At 41.5% G+C, this 13,140-nt stretch overlaps 1 protein-coding gene and 1 non-coding gene across 3 annotated transcripts in view; one reads left to right on the top strand and one right to left on the bottom strand.

The window, feature by feature from the left end:
* gabra3 (gamma-aminobutyric acid type A receptor subunit alpha3) overlaps positions 1 to 13,140 on the bottom strand; it is a 145,525-nt gene that overhangs the window by 21,223 nt on the left and 111,162 nt on the right. For both annotated transcript variants that reach the window (XM_053846772.1, XM_053846773.1), the window contains exons 6-7: positions 9,044 to 9,126; positions 7,758 to 7,901 (exon numbers count right to left, since the gene is read on the bottom strand). In XM_053846772.1, the coding sequence (XP_053702747.1) occupies positions 7,758 to 7,901; positions 9,044 to 9,126 (227 nt within the window). The remainder of the gene's footprint in view (positions 1 to 7,757; positions 7,902 to 9,043; positions 9,127 to 13,140) is intronic.
* trnaa-ugc (transfer RNA alanine (anticodon UGC)) lies at positions 2,935 to 3,006 on the top strand. Its single transcript has one exon. It is a non-coding gene; the product is annotated as a tRNA-Ala (tRNA).

The following is a 13,140-nucleotide window of genomic DNA, read 5'->3' as shown; positions in this document are numbered from 1 at the left end:
AAATCATGTTTGATAGTGGAAGAATGTGGAGGCCTTTGATGCAGGTCTTTTCGCTTTAATCTGATTCCATCAGATCTTTTACTTCTCTGTTCAATGTCAGATTTGCTTTTCCATCCACTTGATGGTGGAAAAATGCAAAAACTAAACACTCTCAGTCAGACGGTTTCTGGGAAAGCCTTTCAAAAGTTCAGGGTGTCCTGACACATTCACGTAATTCAATTTAAAAAGTGTTGTTCCATGGAGGAAGAACAAAGTTGCGTAAGGAGGAGGAGACCCAAAACGCAACATGCACCTCCACCTTCAAATTACTGCTTAATACTTAAAAACACATTTCTAAAGGATGGCACATTTAACATATTATGGCCCGGAGTTCTATTGTACTGAGACATAGTGTCATAGCGTCTGTGAGTTTACAGACACACAAATGTAGTCACTCTTTCTTAGCATATAACTCTGTAAGTCTAGGACATGGTCAACAGAGTTTTGAAACATCCTATGGTCTCAAGATTCTTTTTGAAAGATTATTATTGTTATTACTATTTAGTATTTTTTTAATGTTAGTATTTTTTAGTGTTCGCAGTGATGCAGGAGGGACAGGTATATATATATATATATATATATATATATATATGTATATATATATATATATATATATATATATATATATATATATATATATATATATAGTTGTTTATTGTTGTGGCATCTCAAACAGGAGAAATCATCACAAACGTGCACGAACAGCTTGTTTTCTTAAGGGAGACCAAGGTGTACTGCGAACTGGTTGAGATAGGAACTCTGTCGTATTTCATCTGGGAATTTCATATGAAAAAAGAAACAAAAATCATCATTATCAGTATATGTATTCTGTTAGCCAGTTCACTTTCAACTCTTCAACATCAGATTTGTTTCCAGTGTGAGCATTGCCTCATGGCATCAAGTCTTATCTATCACGACCCTCAGTTGTTTTCAAACCGTCAGAGTTCTGATGGACCTGATCTCCTGGTCCTTGTCTTCTAATTGGAGAGAGGGCTGTTAGTTCTTTGACAGAAGTCAGCAGAGCAGTGTGCTCTTAGTCCATTTCTAAAGATATGCTGGATTCAGGATGAGTGGAACTGATGCCGGGTAGCAGGCTTTGGGGCAGCGGCAGTCAAGGCTTTACAGATCTACTCTGGCATCAGCAAACCCAGTGTCCTTCAGCTACAGCGCACAGACACTTTGCAGTTTCAGGCCTACATGCACCACACACAAACAGTTGTGGACATTTGGCTTTTTGGTGACATTACATGAAAATATAAAAAGTGAAATTAGGGCGTGAAAACACAAACACAGAGTGGTAATGTCCTCAGTTGTAAACAATATTGGTCCTCAATTCACCTGCTCACAATGTCACACCACCATCAAAGGCCACCACCAGTTGCTGATGCTCTCCTTGACCTCTCCAGCAGCATTGGTGATCTTCACTCGACCATCACCAAGCTGCTCAGTAGTGATGAGTCTGGAGCGCTCCTGTCCCCCACCCCTCGGCTGAAACATTTCATTCCATAGAAACACCTATACAGTAGCTCAACATGAAACGCAGAAGGCAGGAGTCCATGTCAACACTGGACACGACAGTCCACACCAACTATCTTCACTATTGCTGTAAAAAGACCATCTATTTTCAGAAGATTGAAGCTTGACTCGAATCCTGCTTTTTGATGATTCAACAGCCCATTACATTTTTTTGTCAGTAACGGAACTGAAAGTCTTTTAATACCATGATGGCAATGTAAGGTGCGCTGCATGCGATCGACAGAAATGTCCAATTATGACTATTTATTGGCAGCTTTGATCTGTTTTCCAGGTTGAGCGTTGATTCTTCACAGCTGAGTTCTTCACTAGTGGATGCAGCCACACACTATTTTCATGCAAAACATGTCTGGGAATCCACATGATGTCACTTGAAGGTTATTTACAAGTGCAAAACATCACATTATACATCACGTTTAAATACCAAAGCTTGGGTAAGAAGACAGAAACACCACACTACAGCGAGACTCAGCGAAATACACTGGTCCATCAGCAAATTACACTGATTTTTCCCAGTATACTTTCCACTCCCCCCGACACAAACATGACAATAACCCCATTAGAATAGATAGAGCCATCCTCACCACTGTTTCCAGCTCTCTGTAGCACTTTCCACAGATTCAAATAAATAAATTTGCCAACTCTACACACTGATCTGGTGCTTGATCCTTAATATTACTATTTTTTGGAATTATTTCCTTCTCAGGAGTGGTGTTTTTGTTCGACTATTTTTAATAAATTGCACAACATGAGTCAGGTTTTTCCATTTTGTTGGTTAGTTAAATCCACATCTTCACTCCAATGACTGATACATTCATTCGCCTTCTGGTGGTCCGAGCACACAGACGTTCCTCTTCTGACTTGAAGCCAAGCCTCGCAGAGCTTCTGGCCACGTTTCACTTCATCTTTGAACAGAATCTTTCTAACTTGACCTTTACCTGCAGGACCTCAAAAGAAGCCCTCACTACAAAAGCAACACAAAAATGCCAAAAGTGCAGTTTGCAAACAGACAAGGGACCAAAACCTTCAGAAATAACCTGTGTTTGCGGGGAACTACAACTGAGCGGCAAACTTCTCAAAACTGATCATGAAAAAGAGCATTATGCGGAAATGTTGAAGCAACATGTCAAGCCATCACCCAATAAGCTTTGGATGCAAACTTGTGGTTTAAGCATAAGGCAGTGGCCATCACAATACTGGGTTTATTATCATCCATCCATGCTATTATTGATACTTTGTTTGTGCAGTATATATAACTGCATACAATGATGTTGCTTCAAAGAATTATACAGACGCGTAATGTTTAGCTCATATATGATGGTCCTCTCTCTGAGTGTGTGGAGGACTTGTTGCATGTTGGCAGGGGATATAGCTCAGTGGTAGAGCGCATGCTTTGCATGTATGAGGCCCCGGGTTCGATCCCCGGTATCTCCACATTCACACAATTTCCCTTGGGATTAATAAAGTGTTCTGTTATCATAAACACTGTCTGCTCAAAGAACATCAAACAGGAGGATTTTTTAACCGAGGTCCACACTGGGATCAACACACAATGTGCATGATGGTCTCATGGGTTCAGGACATCAGTTTGATTCAGTCTATTAAATATTTTTTTATGAAATTAATTTATACTAATTGAAATTATATAGTACACAACATTGCAGGCGTCCTTGTCTGTGTCTGGTTCATTCAGAGGGCACCACTGGGCATGAAAAAGTCTTAAGGGAAGCACCTTTTAATACAGTTCATGAAAACTTCACACTCTGAAGGATGTGCACTGTCAGTGGTTGGTTTTTTTTTCCGATTCTCTCCTCCTCATCTCTTGATGTTTGTTCCTCTTTCCTCCAGCGTATTTGCCATACTTGGTTGTTGACCAAACTACCTGTCCTCTACTGCACTCAGTTGGTTTTCCTCGGCTTCTCCACTATATTTCAAGCTCGTCCGTAGATTCATGCCTCTGTTCCGGTGGCCAGTCCGACAGCCAGAACACCTCTTTCTCTGGCTGTCTATAGATTTGTGATGAACTGCATGGAAACTGAAAATGCTGCATGCATCTATTTCCACTCACTGTGGACAGTAAAATCATTGACAGGAGTTTATTGCCACTCATCCATAGGAACTTTTTTCGGTGCGCAAGCTGCATTAGGGAGTTTTCAACCTGATATTTCTGCATTGATCTGGCTAGGGACCGGTTCACTGCACTGAGACAATTATACAGCGATATGTAAATCCCACATTTTCCATTCATGCATCACTTTAAGGTAGGTCCCTTTGACCGAAGTCACTGTGTTTTTTACAGGTTTTGCTCACGGCATGTTGTCATTTTGACTTCCCATCAAAGGATATCTATTCCTGCAACTGAAGCTGTTTGACTTGCCTTCAAACAATATGCTGACATGGAAACAGAAGTCTCAGAAATCAGTTGCTGGTCTTATCTAAAGAAGTTTAAGACTTCCAACTCATTAAGAGGGGGATCATTTTGAATCCATGAAAAAGGATTGTCTGTGAAATGAGTATTGAGTCATCTTCCTGCACAGGTAATTTGGATCTGTCGGGAGAGATGAACCACTAGCTCCCTTGTTTATTCCATGTCCCTCGCCTTTTATCTGCAGCAAAGCCAAAGTAAGACCACCAGTCCTGATGTTCGCAACTCCCTATAACTCATTTTGTTCAAATGTATTATGCTGTTTGGGTTAAAAATTCCTTTGAGAAACCCTTTTGCAAAAATAGAAAAAGGACGTATGAAACTGTGATCAATAACTGACAAGTCACCCATGTGTACTTGACAAATTTCTGAGGGCTCATGTGTTTCTGCTGAGCCAACTGAGCCAACTAACTTGCATCCTTTTAGTACAATGATTTGAAGCGTCCTGTGATGATGGACAGGTTAAAGTCCTTGCCTGAAACTGCACAGTGTAATGATGCATTTTTCAGACGGACAAATTCCACAACAATATTTGCAGACAAACACGGACTCGTAATGAACCTTATTTTTGTTTTCTCTTACAGGTCTAACATATAACAGTAACCTGAAATTGTATTATTTACTATCCTCTTGAGAGTGTGTTTGTGCTAATGTATGATGGTGACTGGATCAGATGCAATTGTTTCTCAGGGTAAAGTAATGGTGGGACTCAAGATCCGAACTGTCTGGTTATCCATCTTCAGTTAGCACGCCAGTATCGGTACAGTAGTGAAGTCCTCCACAGCAATTCAGTGACTCTCACTTTTGAATTCCCATCATCCTGCAGAAACAACTTCCCTTCATTTGTCATTGTTATACATGATTCTGGAAACTCTGGTCAGACCAGATTACGTCAACAATGGCAGCGAATAAAAAATAAAAAATAAAACAAAATAAAAACTCCCTAAAGCCCCAGCTCTCATCGGCATGTCTGTAATCTGGGCTGGGAAGATATGAGAGAAAACTACCCTTCCTTCCCTGAGGTGATCTACCAAGCACTGAAAAAGCATAACTTAACTGGCTCTATTTCTGAAATTCCCTCCTTTCACTCAGTCCATTAGTTTTTAAGTCTAGTCTGAAATGAGTTTTTGACGTCACTGATGAACGATGTTTACAGCCTCTTGAATTCTGTAATTCACTTGTTTCTGCATGACACATTTGCAATTGACTTTAAATTCAAACCACTAGGCAACAGAGCAATAAACACAGGCTTAAGGAAAGAGGAGAGAGCAGCGCTATCTGTTTCCAGCAGCACAACAAAGTGGTTTCATTTGTACGTTTGGTCTCAAACCAGAAGGGGATCTCTGACTCAGGTGCTTACTTGCTGTGAGCCACAAGCAAAACATTTCAGCTGAGACTTTAATCGCCAGTGTGGTTGTGTGTATGTACCCTGCAATAATTACACGCTGCCCCTGTACAATAACCCTTTATCAGTAACTCCGGAGCAGTCAGACCACCTGCACTTCATATGTTGGTGGTGAGTGATGATAAGAATGTGTTCTGGAGTCCGGTGGAAATAATTGGTGCTCTGTATGTTGTTGGTTTAATCCTCACCTTGTGGTTATACTAAGCAACACAATGTTGATCAACAAACACACCCCGATACAATACTACACATACTATATATACATGCACATACCATACTGTACAATATGCATGCTGTATGCTGGGAGCCAACAAATGCTGTCAGCTCTCATCTTGTGTGTTCAGTTCCTTAAGGTTCGACCTCCCTTGGGTACATGGACTTGACTCCATCCTGGATGACCCAGATGGCGATAGTACCATATGCAAAGTCTCAGGCTCAGGGCGTCTAGGTTCAGTTATTTGTAGAAATAGACAAAGCTGAAGTCCACAAACAGAATATTCGTGTAGAGCTTGGGCTAGATTTTCAAGATATGACTGCGCCCCATGTGGACCCTGTAGATCAGTTGGATCTGCTTGCTCTGTGAACTGCTTGCACAGAGGGTCTGCGATGGCCTTCAGCTATTTCAACAGCGGGCTCTCAAAGGATTCATGGCCATAGAAGCTCTGTAGTCGCTTCCTCGTGTTGCCGTACACCACGGTGGCGGCTCAAGTAGGAGGGGACTCCACAAAGCTTCCAGGAGATGTTTGTCCTCAAATATTTGATGGTTGATGTAGTGAATGTAATCTAATGTTATGGTTTCTTTTACAGAACTAATGTGGTTTCAGCCACATGGTTCTTAGCCATTTTGAGTCATAAGTCAAGAGTCCAGTGACAGGGGAAGCAAACACATTCATTCAAAGTGATTTCTACTCTGACAGCAGAAGAGGAGGACTGGAAGAGAAGTGACAATATCGTGTTGCGTTTTCACAGTGGTAAGTGAAATTAAACAAGGTGATTTTAGTCTAAACCACAGTGAGCTACTGTGATATTTGCTCTTGTAGTTGTTGTCATGTTGCCATTAAAGTGAGGCAAGCAAGCAACATATGATCATTTGAGGTGCTACACATACCAAGTGACACTGTTGATCATGCAGACCAAAATGGCTTAACTCTCTAAACCTGGCCTGTCCCACCACCACACCATTTACTATGACAATGCATTATATCTTCAACTAAGTGTACAGCTGAAAGCTGTCGGTTTGGTTTGGCCCCCGCAGCATCTCTTAGCCCTCACACACCCTCAATCTGGAAACTGAACGGGGAAAAAACGGGGAGTAAAATAACACGATTGTTTCAAATATGGTTTGCAGGGCAGGAAAGTGGAGCCACAACAGTGTCATGTGAACATTCTCCGATAATCTTGTCGTGTACACACACAGTACTTCTGTTTTGCTTTATAAAACATCGGCTGAATATAGAAATATAGAGAATATATATCTATATCTATATCTGTATATTCTCAATATATATTCTCAATTTCATCACCTGACTTGTGTGTTGTCTCGGAAACCTGCACTGCAAGTCTCTCATTTTTCTCTCTCCTGTGTGGAATATGGCTACATGTATCATCCCTCCCTCCCAATTGGCTTATTGCATGCGCATATTTTGACCAACCATGAGTGAAATCAGCTGTTAAACATCAGCCAGCCCCAATAGTTCTCTTAATATTTATAGCCAGGTCTTCAAGTTGCTGTTCATTCCATTGTGTATGTCGCTGTGTCACTCGGGGGATGGCGTTCTTAAGCATTAGAATTCCTGTATTTCATGTGTGTGTGTGGAACCAGCTCCCACAACCAGTCTTGTCGCCGCTGCACTGAGTCGTGGAAAATATCGGCCTGGAGTACATATGGTTGAACAGCGCAATGAGCGGTTAACTTCATTGGTCTGATGTGACAAGGCTTAATATTTTGACAGCAAGAACCTTATAGCAGCTGCGCCATTGTTTAAGTCACAGGGTTCAAGTCATAACAAAGAAACCAGTGGCATATAGTCCGGTAAAATTGGTATTTTATTTTGAATTTAGGATGCATTTTTTTGTGTGCAGGAGAGATTTTGTGTGCAAGGTGAACCTATCAGCATTGGGCAACTGTACACGTGCGCAGCGTAGAGGGAGCAGTGTTGACTCCTACTTTGTAGAAGACATTCAAAGCGACACCCAGTGCATGTCGTATTTCAACTCATCTCATTTTGCTTGGTTGAGCATGCATTTCTGTCTTCACCACTTCACGTGGAAAGTGTGAGGACCTCCGGGTGAGTTTAGCACTTTGACAGAAGACTGCCACGTCAGGCTGCTCACCAACCATCAAAAAGCAGTTACCTGTGCTGGAGCTGATGGTTTCTTTGCCAATAACATGTCCCAGTAAGTCATACTGGTTGAGCCTGGATCCATCTTCTGCCACAGAGACGGACCTCTCGTCTCCCTGAGTCCAAAGGTAAATCACCTCATTGTTGGTGTATGCATCTGAAAGAAGAGCAGAGCATGGGCAACAGGGTTCACAAATGACTGAGACGGGATCTTGGAGAGTGAAAAACGCCACCATATTCAGGAATATTTATTGACCCAATGTACCTGAGAACTGGTAACAGTTTGAGTTTGAGTCAGTGACATCTTCATTTTGCAGGGCGGAGGCTGAGCCCAGTCAAGTGTGTTACCGCCACCTTGTTAAAACCAAGACTGTAGAAGCCAGTGCTACGTAATTAAAATATTTTACTGGAGAAGCCAAGTTCCAACAGTGAGTTTTATTTTCAACACCATCTTACACATTTCAGGTGGCGCGTTTTAACAACTGCACACTCAACGGCCCATAGAAAAGAGTCAGCACACTCTACTGTACCAGCTAGGAGACACAGCAGAAGCCGACTGACCCATGTGCTTTGAAACATTGAAAAACGGCCATTCAGTGGTCTGATGACATTCGTATATATTATTTATTTATATGGACATATACATCATCTAGATTATGTTATCTGCAGTATATAAATACTCATTTCATTTGTAAAATATGCACCATTTGGCTTTGTGTTTTATGTATGCTGTTGCTTCCTATACATCTTTATTGTTTAGGGTGGGTCTTTGATGTTTTTCCTGTCATCTTGTAACGTCTCTAATGTCTTCACAGTTCCTACATTTTTCCACTGGAAAAGTAAAGGATCTATCTAAGGACTATCTAATCTAAATCTGTGGATGGAAGAAATGTCAGTAAAAGACTTCTGAAGCAGCTCCAGAGAAGACAAAAATTCAATCGTATGTTTCAGACAAAACCAATATATTTGTGTACAAGGCATCACAACTGAACACATTTCACAAGTAGTAGAGGTACTAATAGTAGTGGGAGCAGTAGGGATGACAATGATCATAATAGTTGTAGTATTTGTATTAATAAGTCTCTTTTTGTTTTTCCAAAAAGCGCAAATCTCATGCATACAAATAGCTTCAACAAATTTATGCTCTATATTCTGTGCATTTTCTTCATCTTCTCCTTCCTGTCCTATTGCTCTTGTTTTAAAAATCAAAGTAAACAGTTCACTTGTGTTACACTTTACATTGATGCAGTTTACAGACTGCTCAGCATGTATTTGTTTTTGCCATCTGCTGCTACTTACAGCTTCCAAACTTCAAGGGACAGGCATGTGCATCCATTGGGAAATCCTCCAGGTGCATGGGGCACTCCGCGTGGATGGTCAACCTAAAAAGGAGAGCAGGGGAGAAAGAGGGAATGTGAAAAACACTGGACACCATGTTATTTATTTTGAGTTCAACCATGGTAACAACCATCCATGATTCCATGAAACAACAAATTGACAAACATCACAAACAAAAAATACACATTTCAAGTAAAATGTTGTGAGTTTGCTTTTCAATCCTAAAGAAAACTTGGAGATATTACTTGCTCAGACGGGCCTGTTCTACTCATTTTGTTTTAGTGACTCAGAAAATTGTTAACAGTGTCAGACAGTAAAAGTTGGCAGCATCTCATCACATGAGCACCAGACTGAATCCTTCTGCGGCAGCTTGGTAATTATCTTGCAGATAAACAAAACCAAGAAAAAAAAGCAATTTCATAGCCAATAGAGTGAAACTCTGCTAAATTCTGAGTGCAATAACTTTAACTGGTGACGCCTCGTGATGACTTCTGCTGTAGCTTTGAACTAAAATGAAACTTTGGCACGTCAACTTTGTAACACATTTTTGCTCGACAAAAACTCGATTTCAGGAGTGTTGTCATTGTTCTCTCCCCCCTTTGTCTACATTCTTTTCTAGAGAAAGTGAATTTCATGGAAAAGCGTCCACTAACCTGTTTTAAACCAGCGTTTTAGTACAGTGTCAGGTCGCAACATTTAACCTCACACTGACGACACTGGTGTCAGTTGTTAGACAGTGGTTGATACTATCAGCAACAACTCAAATAGTTAGATGATGATATCTTTTAAAATTCACCACTGCAAATGAAAGCCAAAGAATGGCTCTAGTTTCACTGCAGTTTAGAAAAACTAATCTGACCTCCATTTTTTCGCACTCTCGCCCTGGTACCTGGCTGAGCTACCATCGAAACCTTCTTCACCAGTCTCCCATCCTGCAAGACAAGATTTCCTGGGCTTCCTGTGAGCTTCAAGCCACCTTCTCGACACCAACCAAATGACCCACCTGGACGGTCTAGTCCCTGAAAAACCAGTTCCGATGAGAGCTCACCTACGGGTTTGGCGGCACCCTAATTCAACTGTTATTATTTTTAGTGATGCTCACATGACACCTGGTTGCTCTATGATCCACAGCAAACTCTATCAGAGCTCAAGCCATCTCATGTGAACGTGCAGATTTTTTTTGAGGTTTGGCACTTTTGAGTCTGCACGGGAAATAGCACAAACTGTCCAACCTTCCGGGCAAATTTCTTTTTTCTTCAGATGACATCAAAAGATCTTTCTCTTCAAGAGCAGAAAGCTTTGGAATATAACTCATCTTTCGATCCATTCATTAAAAAAAAAAAATCCATTTCTAATACTCATACTCACCACATAAAGGTCTCATCACTGACCAAAAAACACAGAGCAGAAAATCTTACACACTAGACACATTAGAAGCTGGTCCTCAGTGTCAAACATGATTTGATCATCTGTAATACATTACATCAAAGCCATTGAAGGCGCTTTGTCACAATTGAAATTAAAAAGCTGTCAGTGATGAAGTGAAGAAATATTTACTTTCTCTCTGTGAAGTGAATGAACTTTTTTGTTCTGACGGTTGCTTTACTTTTGCTGCTTTAACTTGACTTTCATTTCATCTACAGTAAACTCATAGATCAGCCATGTTTCCCAACAGTGAGTCCCAAATGCACTGGTATCTCCAACCAGGTCTGTGCCTCTGAGACGTGCAGCAGCCCACACAGCTCACAGCGTAAAACCCGCCAGTCCATCCTGCTACATCCTGCTAGTTTATCAATAGCAAAATCAAGTAATGGCTGCACACACAGCCCGAAATCAATGTGTGCAACCCTGTAGAGAGGCTAATGAGCCATGACAGCACTGTGGCAATGCCAAGAAAGAACTCGCCGACAGTCAAGAGGAAAGAAGTCACGTTGTATCATATCCTGTTTAGCGTGGACAAACAAGGAAATGACTAGTCATTAGTGATTTGGTTACGTCTTCCCTAATACCACAGTTGCTAATGTAGCAGATGGACAGGCTGTTAATGCGCTGGCTGTGTTTTGTGGCACGAGCCAACCAATCTCCAGGGGGCGCTGTGGCTATTTAAGTGAGGCTTTGGCACCGTCAGCTCTCTCTCTCGCTGCTTTCTGACTGCCAGTTTTGATTCTGGGTAAAGGTGTCTGTCTGCGCAGGCAAGTGGCTTGGGGTTTTGGGGCGCCACTTCAACAAATTTGATCGCAGTGATGCTGGCGCACCATGACACACCATGGTATGGATGGAAAGCTCTTGTTCTCCCCCATAATTTTGGTTTGCTCTATATATCATGATGACATTCTACCATCAACATGGTGACATCTCTGCAGTGACACTTTCTTTCTATATGTGAAAGAAAGTAAGAAATATATATATATATATGGGGACAGAGATATGTTGCTGGTAGATGCGCTGCTTCCTCTCCTGCATTTGGGCAGGTGCATTGACCTGTGCCAAAGTCTGGCAAGTGACTTGGCTTGGATTGACCATAACCCCTCTGGTTTAGATGTATCTCATCGGAGCTGTGAAGGCGCATCACCAGACAGGAAGAACCACTGCTGTTTTTGTATTGTTGTGTTTTGTTTGGTCCTGTTTTGGTTGTTCTATTTTGTTTTGTTTTGTCCACTGTACAGCTCCACTGTAGTCTTATCTCTTTTATGACAGATTGTATATTTTTAGAGTGCAATGGTATTAATAAAGGATCTATTTACATGCAATCGGAACCCTGTCTCATGTCTCTTGAGTAAGCTGGCCAGCGTGTCCTTGGTCTGATCATTCTTTGGGTGAAATTCCCAAAGTGGCGTTGTTGGACTCTTTCCATATTTGGCTGCATTTCGTATCCCTACCTACACTAGCACTCCATCACCCAGGACGCCACACTAATATACATGAATGGCACTTGCAAGTTGTTATTCCTAGAAAGTGAAGGAACCCTATTCACCAGAATGCGTGGAACCTGCCATACTAAGATGCGAATAAATTGCCATTATGTTCATCTCTTCTATGATAAACAGTCCAGTTGCAACACAGGCTGTATCTCTTTACAGCTGATCATGAAGGTATCCAAACAGACTCTTGAATTCTGCGATGTGACCCACAGAAGACCCTTGCTAATAGCTGGAGCATCTCCACGAACAATCACTCTAGTACGCGGACCCAAAATGACCCATATTTCAAGTCAGTCCCTTGTCTGTTGGCTTAGCAATTTCTCATTTCAAAATCTCAAATGTCAGCATGATAATGAGAAATGGACCAGTAAAGGCTGTCACGAGAACTTTCCCTTCAGGCGCTGTGGTTATACCGAATTTCACAGCTGTCGTGCAGTTAAACAGTATTTTAGTCCAGGCTTGTAGGGAGGATTGACTGATTATCATAATTCTTATCACATGAGTCCCTTTATAGATTATTTTAAAACGCCTTCACGCCTCAGACTGATCTGGATGTTCACAAGAAGGAGAGCATCTTAAAATTATATTCTTCCATACTGAACAGTTTATTAAATTTGTCCATGTAAGTGCATGAAAAGAAGAGTGGTCACATTTTCCCAGGACTGATATTATATGCGCGCTCTATTCTTACATTAGCAATGACGCGAGTCTGGGAATGAAATGAATCTGAGGTGCGCAGTTGTTCTCATGACCCCTCTGCCCTCTCCTTCTATATTTCATTTTGTTTCTGAGCAGTTAATGCGGTGAGCAATTGTCTTGAGTTCGGAGCAGGATTCTAGAGTAGTGTCAGCAAAATACCTGGAAAATCATTGTGCTAGCGGCTCAGATGTCTGTCCACCCCTTGAGCTACAATGGTTCGTGAAGCAGGAGAGAAAAGAGAGAGCAATGGCTTATGTTAGCGTAGCCATCAGCACTCCCGCTGGAGACTTCACTCTCAAGAGCACATTTTGATCATGATGACATTCTAGCATCAACATGGTGACATCTCTGCAGTGACACTTTCTTTCTTCACTTTCTGCCAGCAGCTTTCCACAGTGCTTGTCAAATCGGGGCAGTTTGTGGAACAGAAGCGATGAT

Source organism: Synchiropus splendidus, chromosome 17 (genome assembly GCF_027744825.2).
Source record: "Synchiropus splendidus isolate RoL2022-P1 chromosome 17, RoL_Sspl_1.0, whole genome shotgun sequence".
NCBI lineage: Eukaryota > Metazoa > Chordata > Actinopteri > Syngnathiformes > Callionymidae > Synchiropus > Synchiropus splendidus.
The sequence above is the reverse complement of the archived record's forward strand: the minus strand, read 5'-3'. Positions and strand labels throughout refer to the sequence as shown.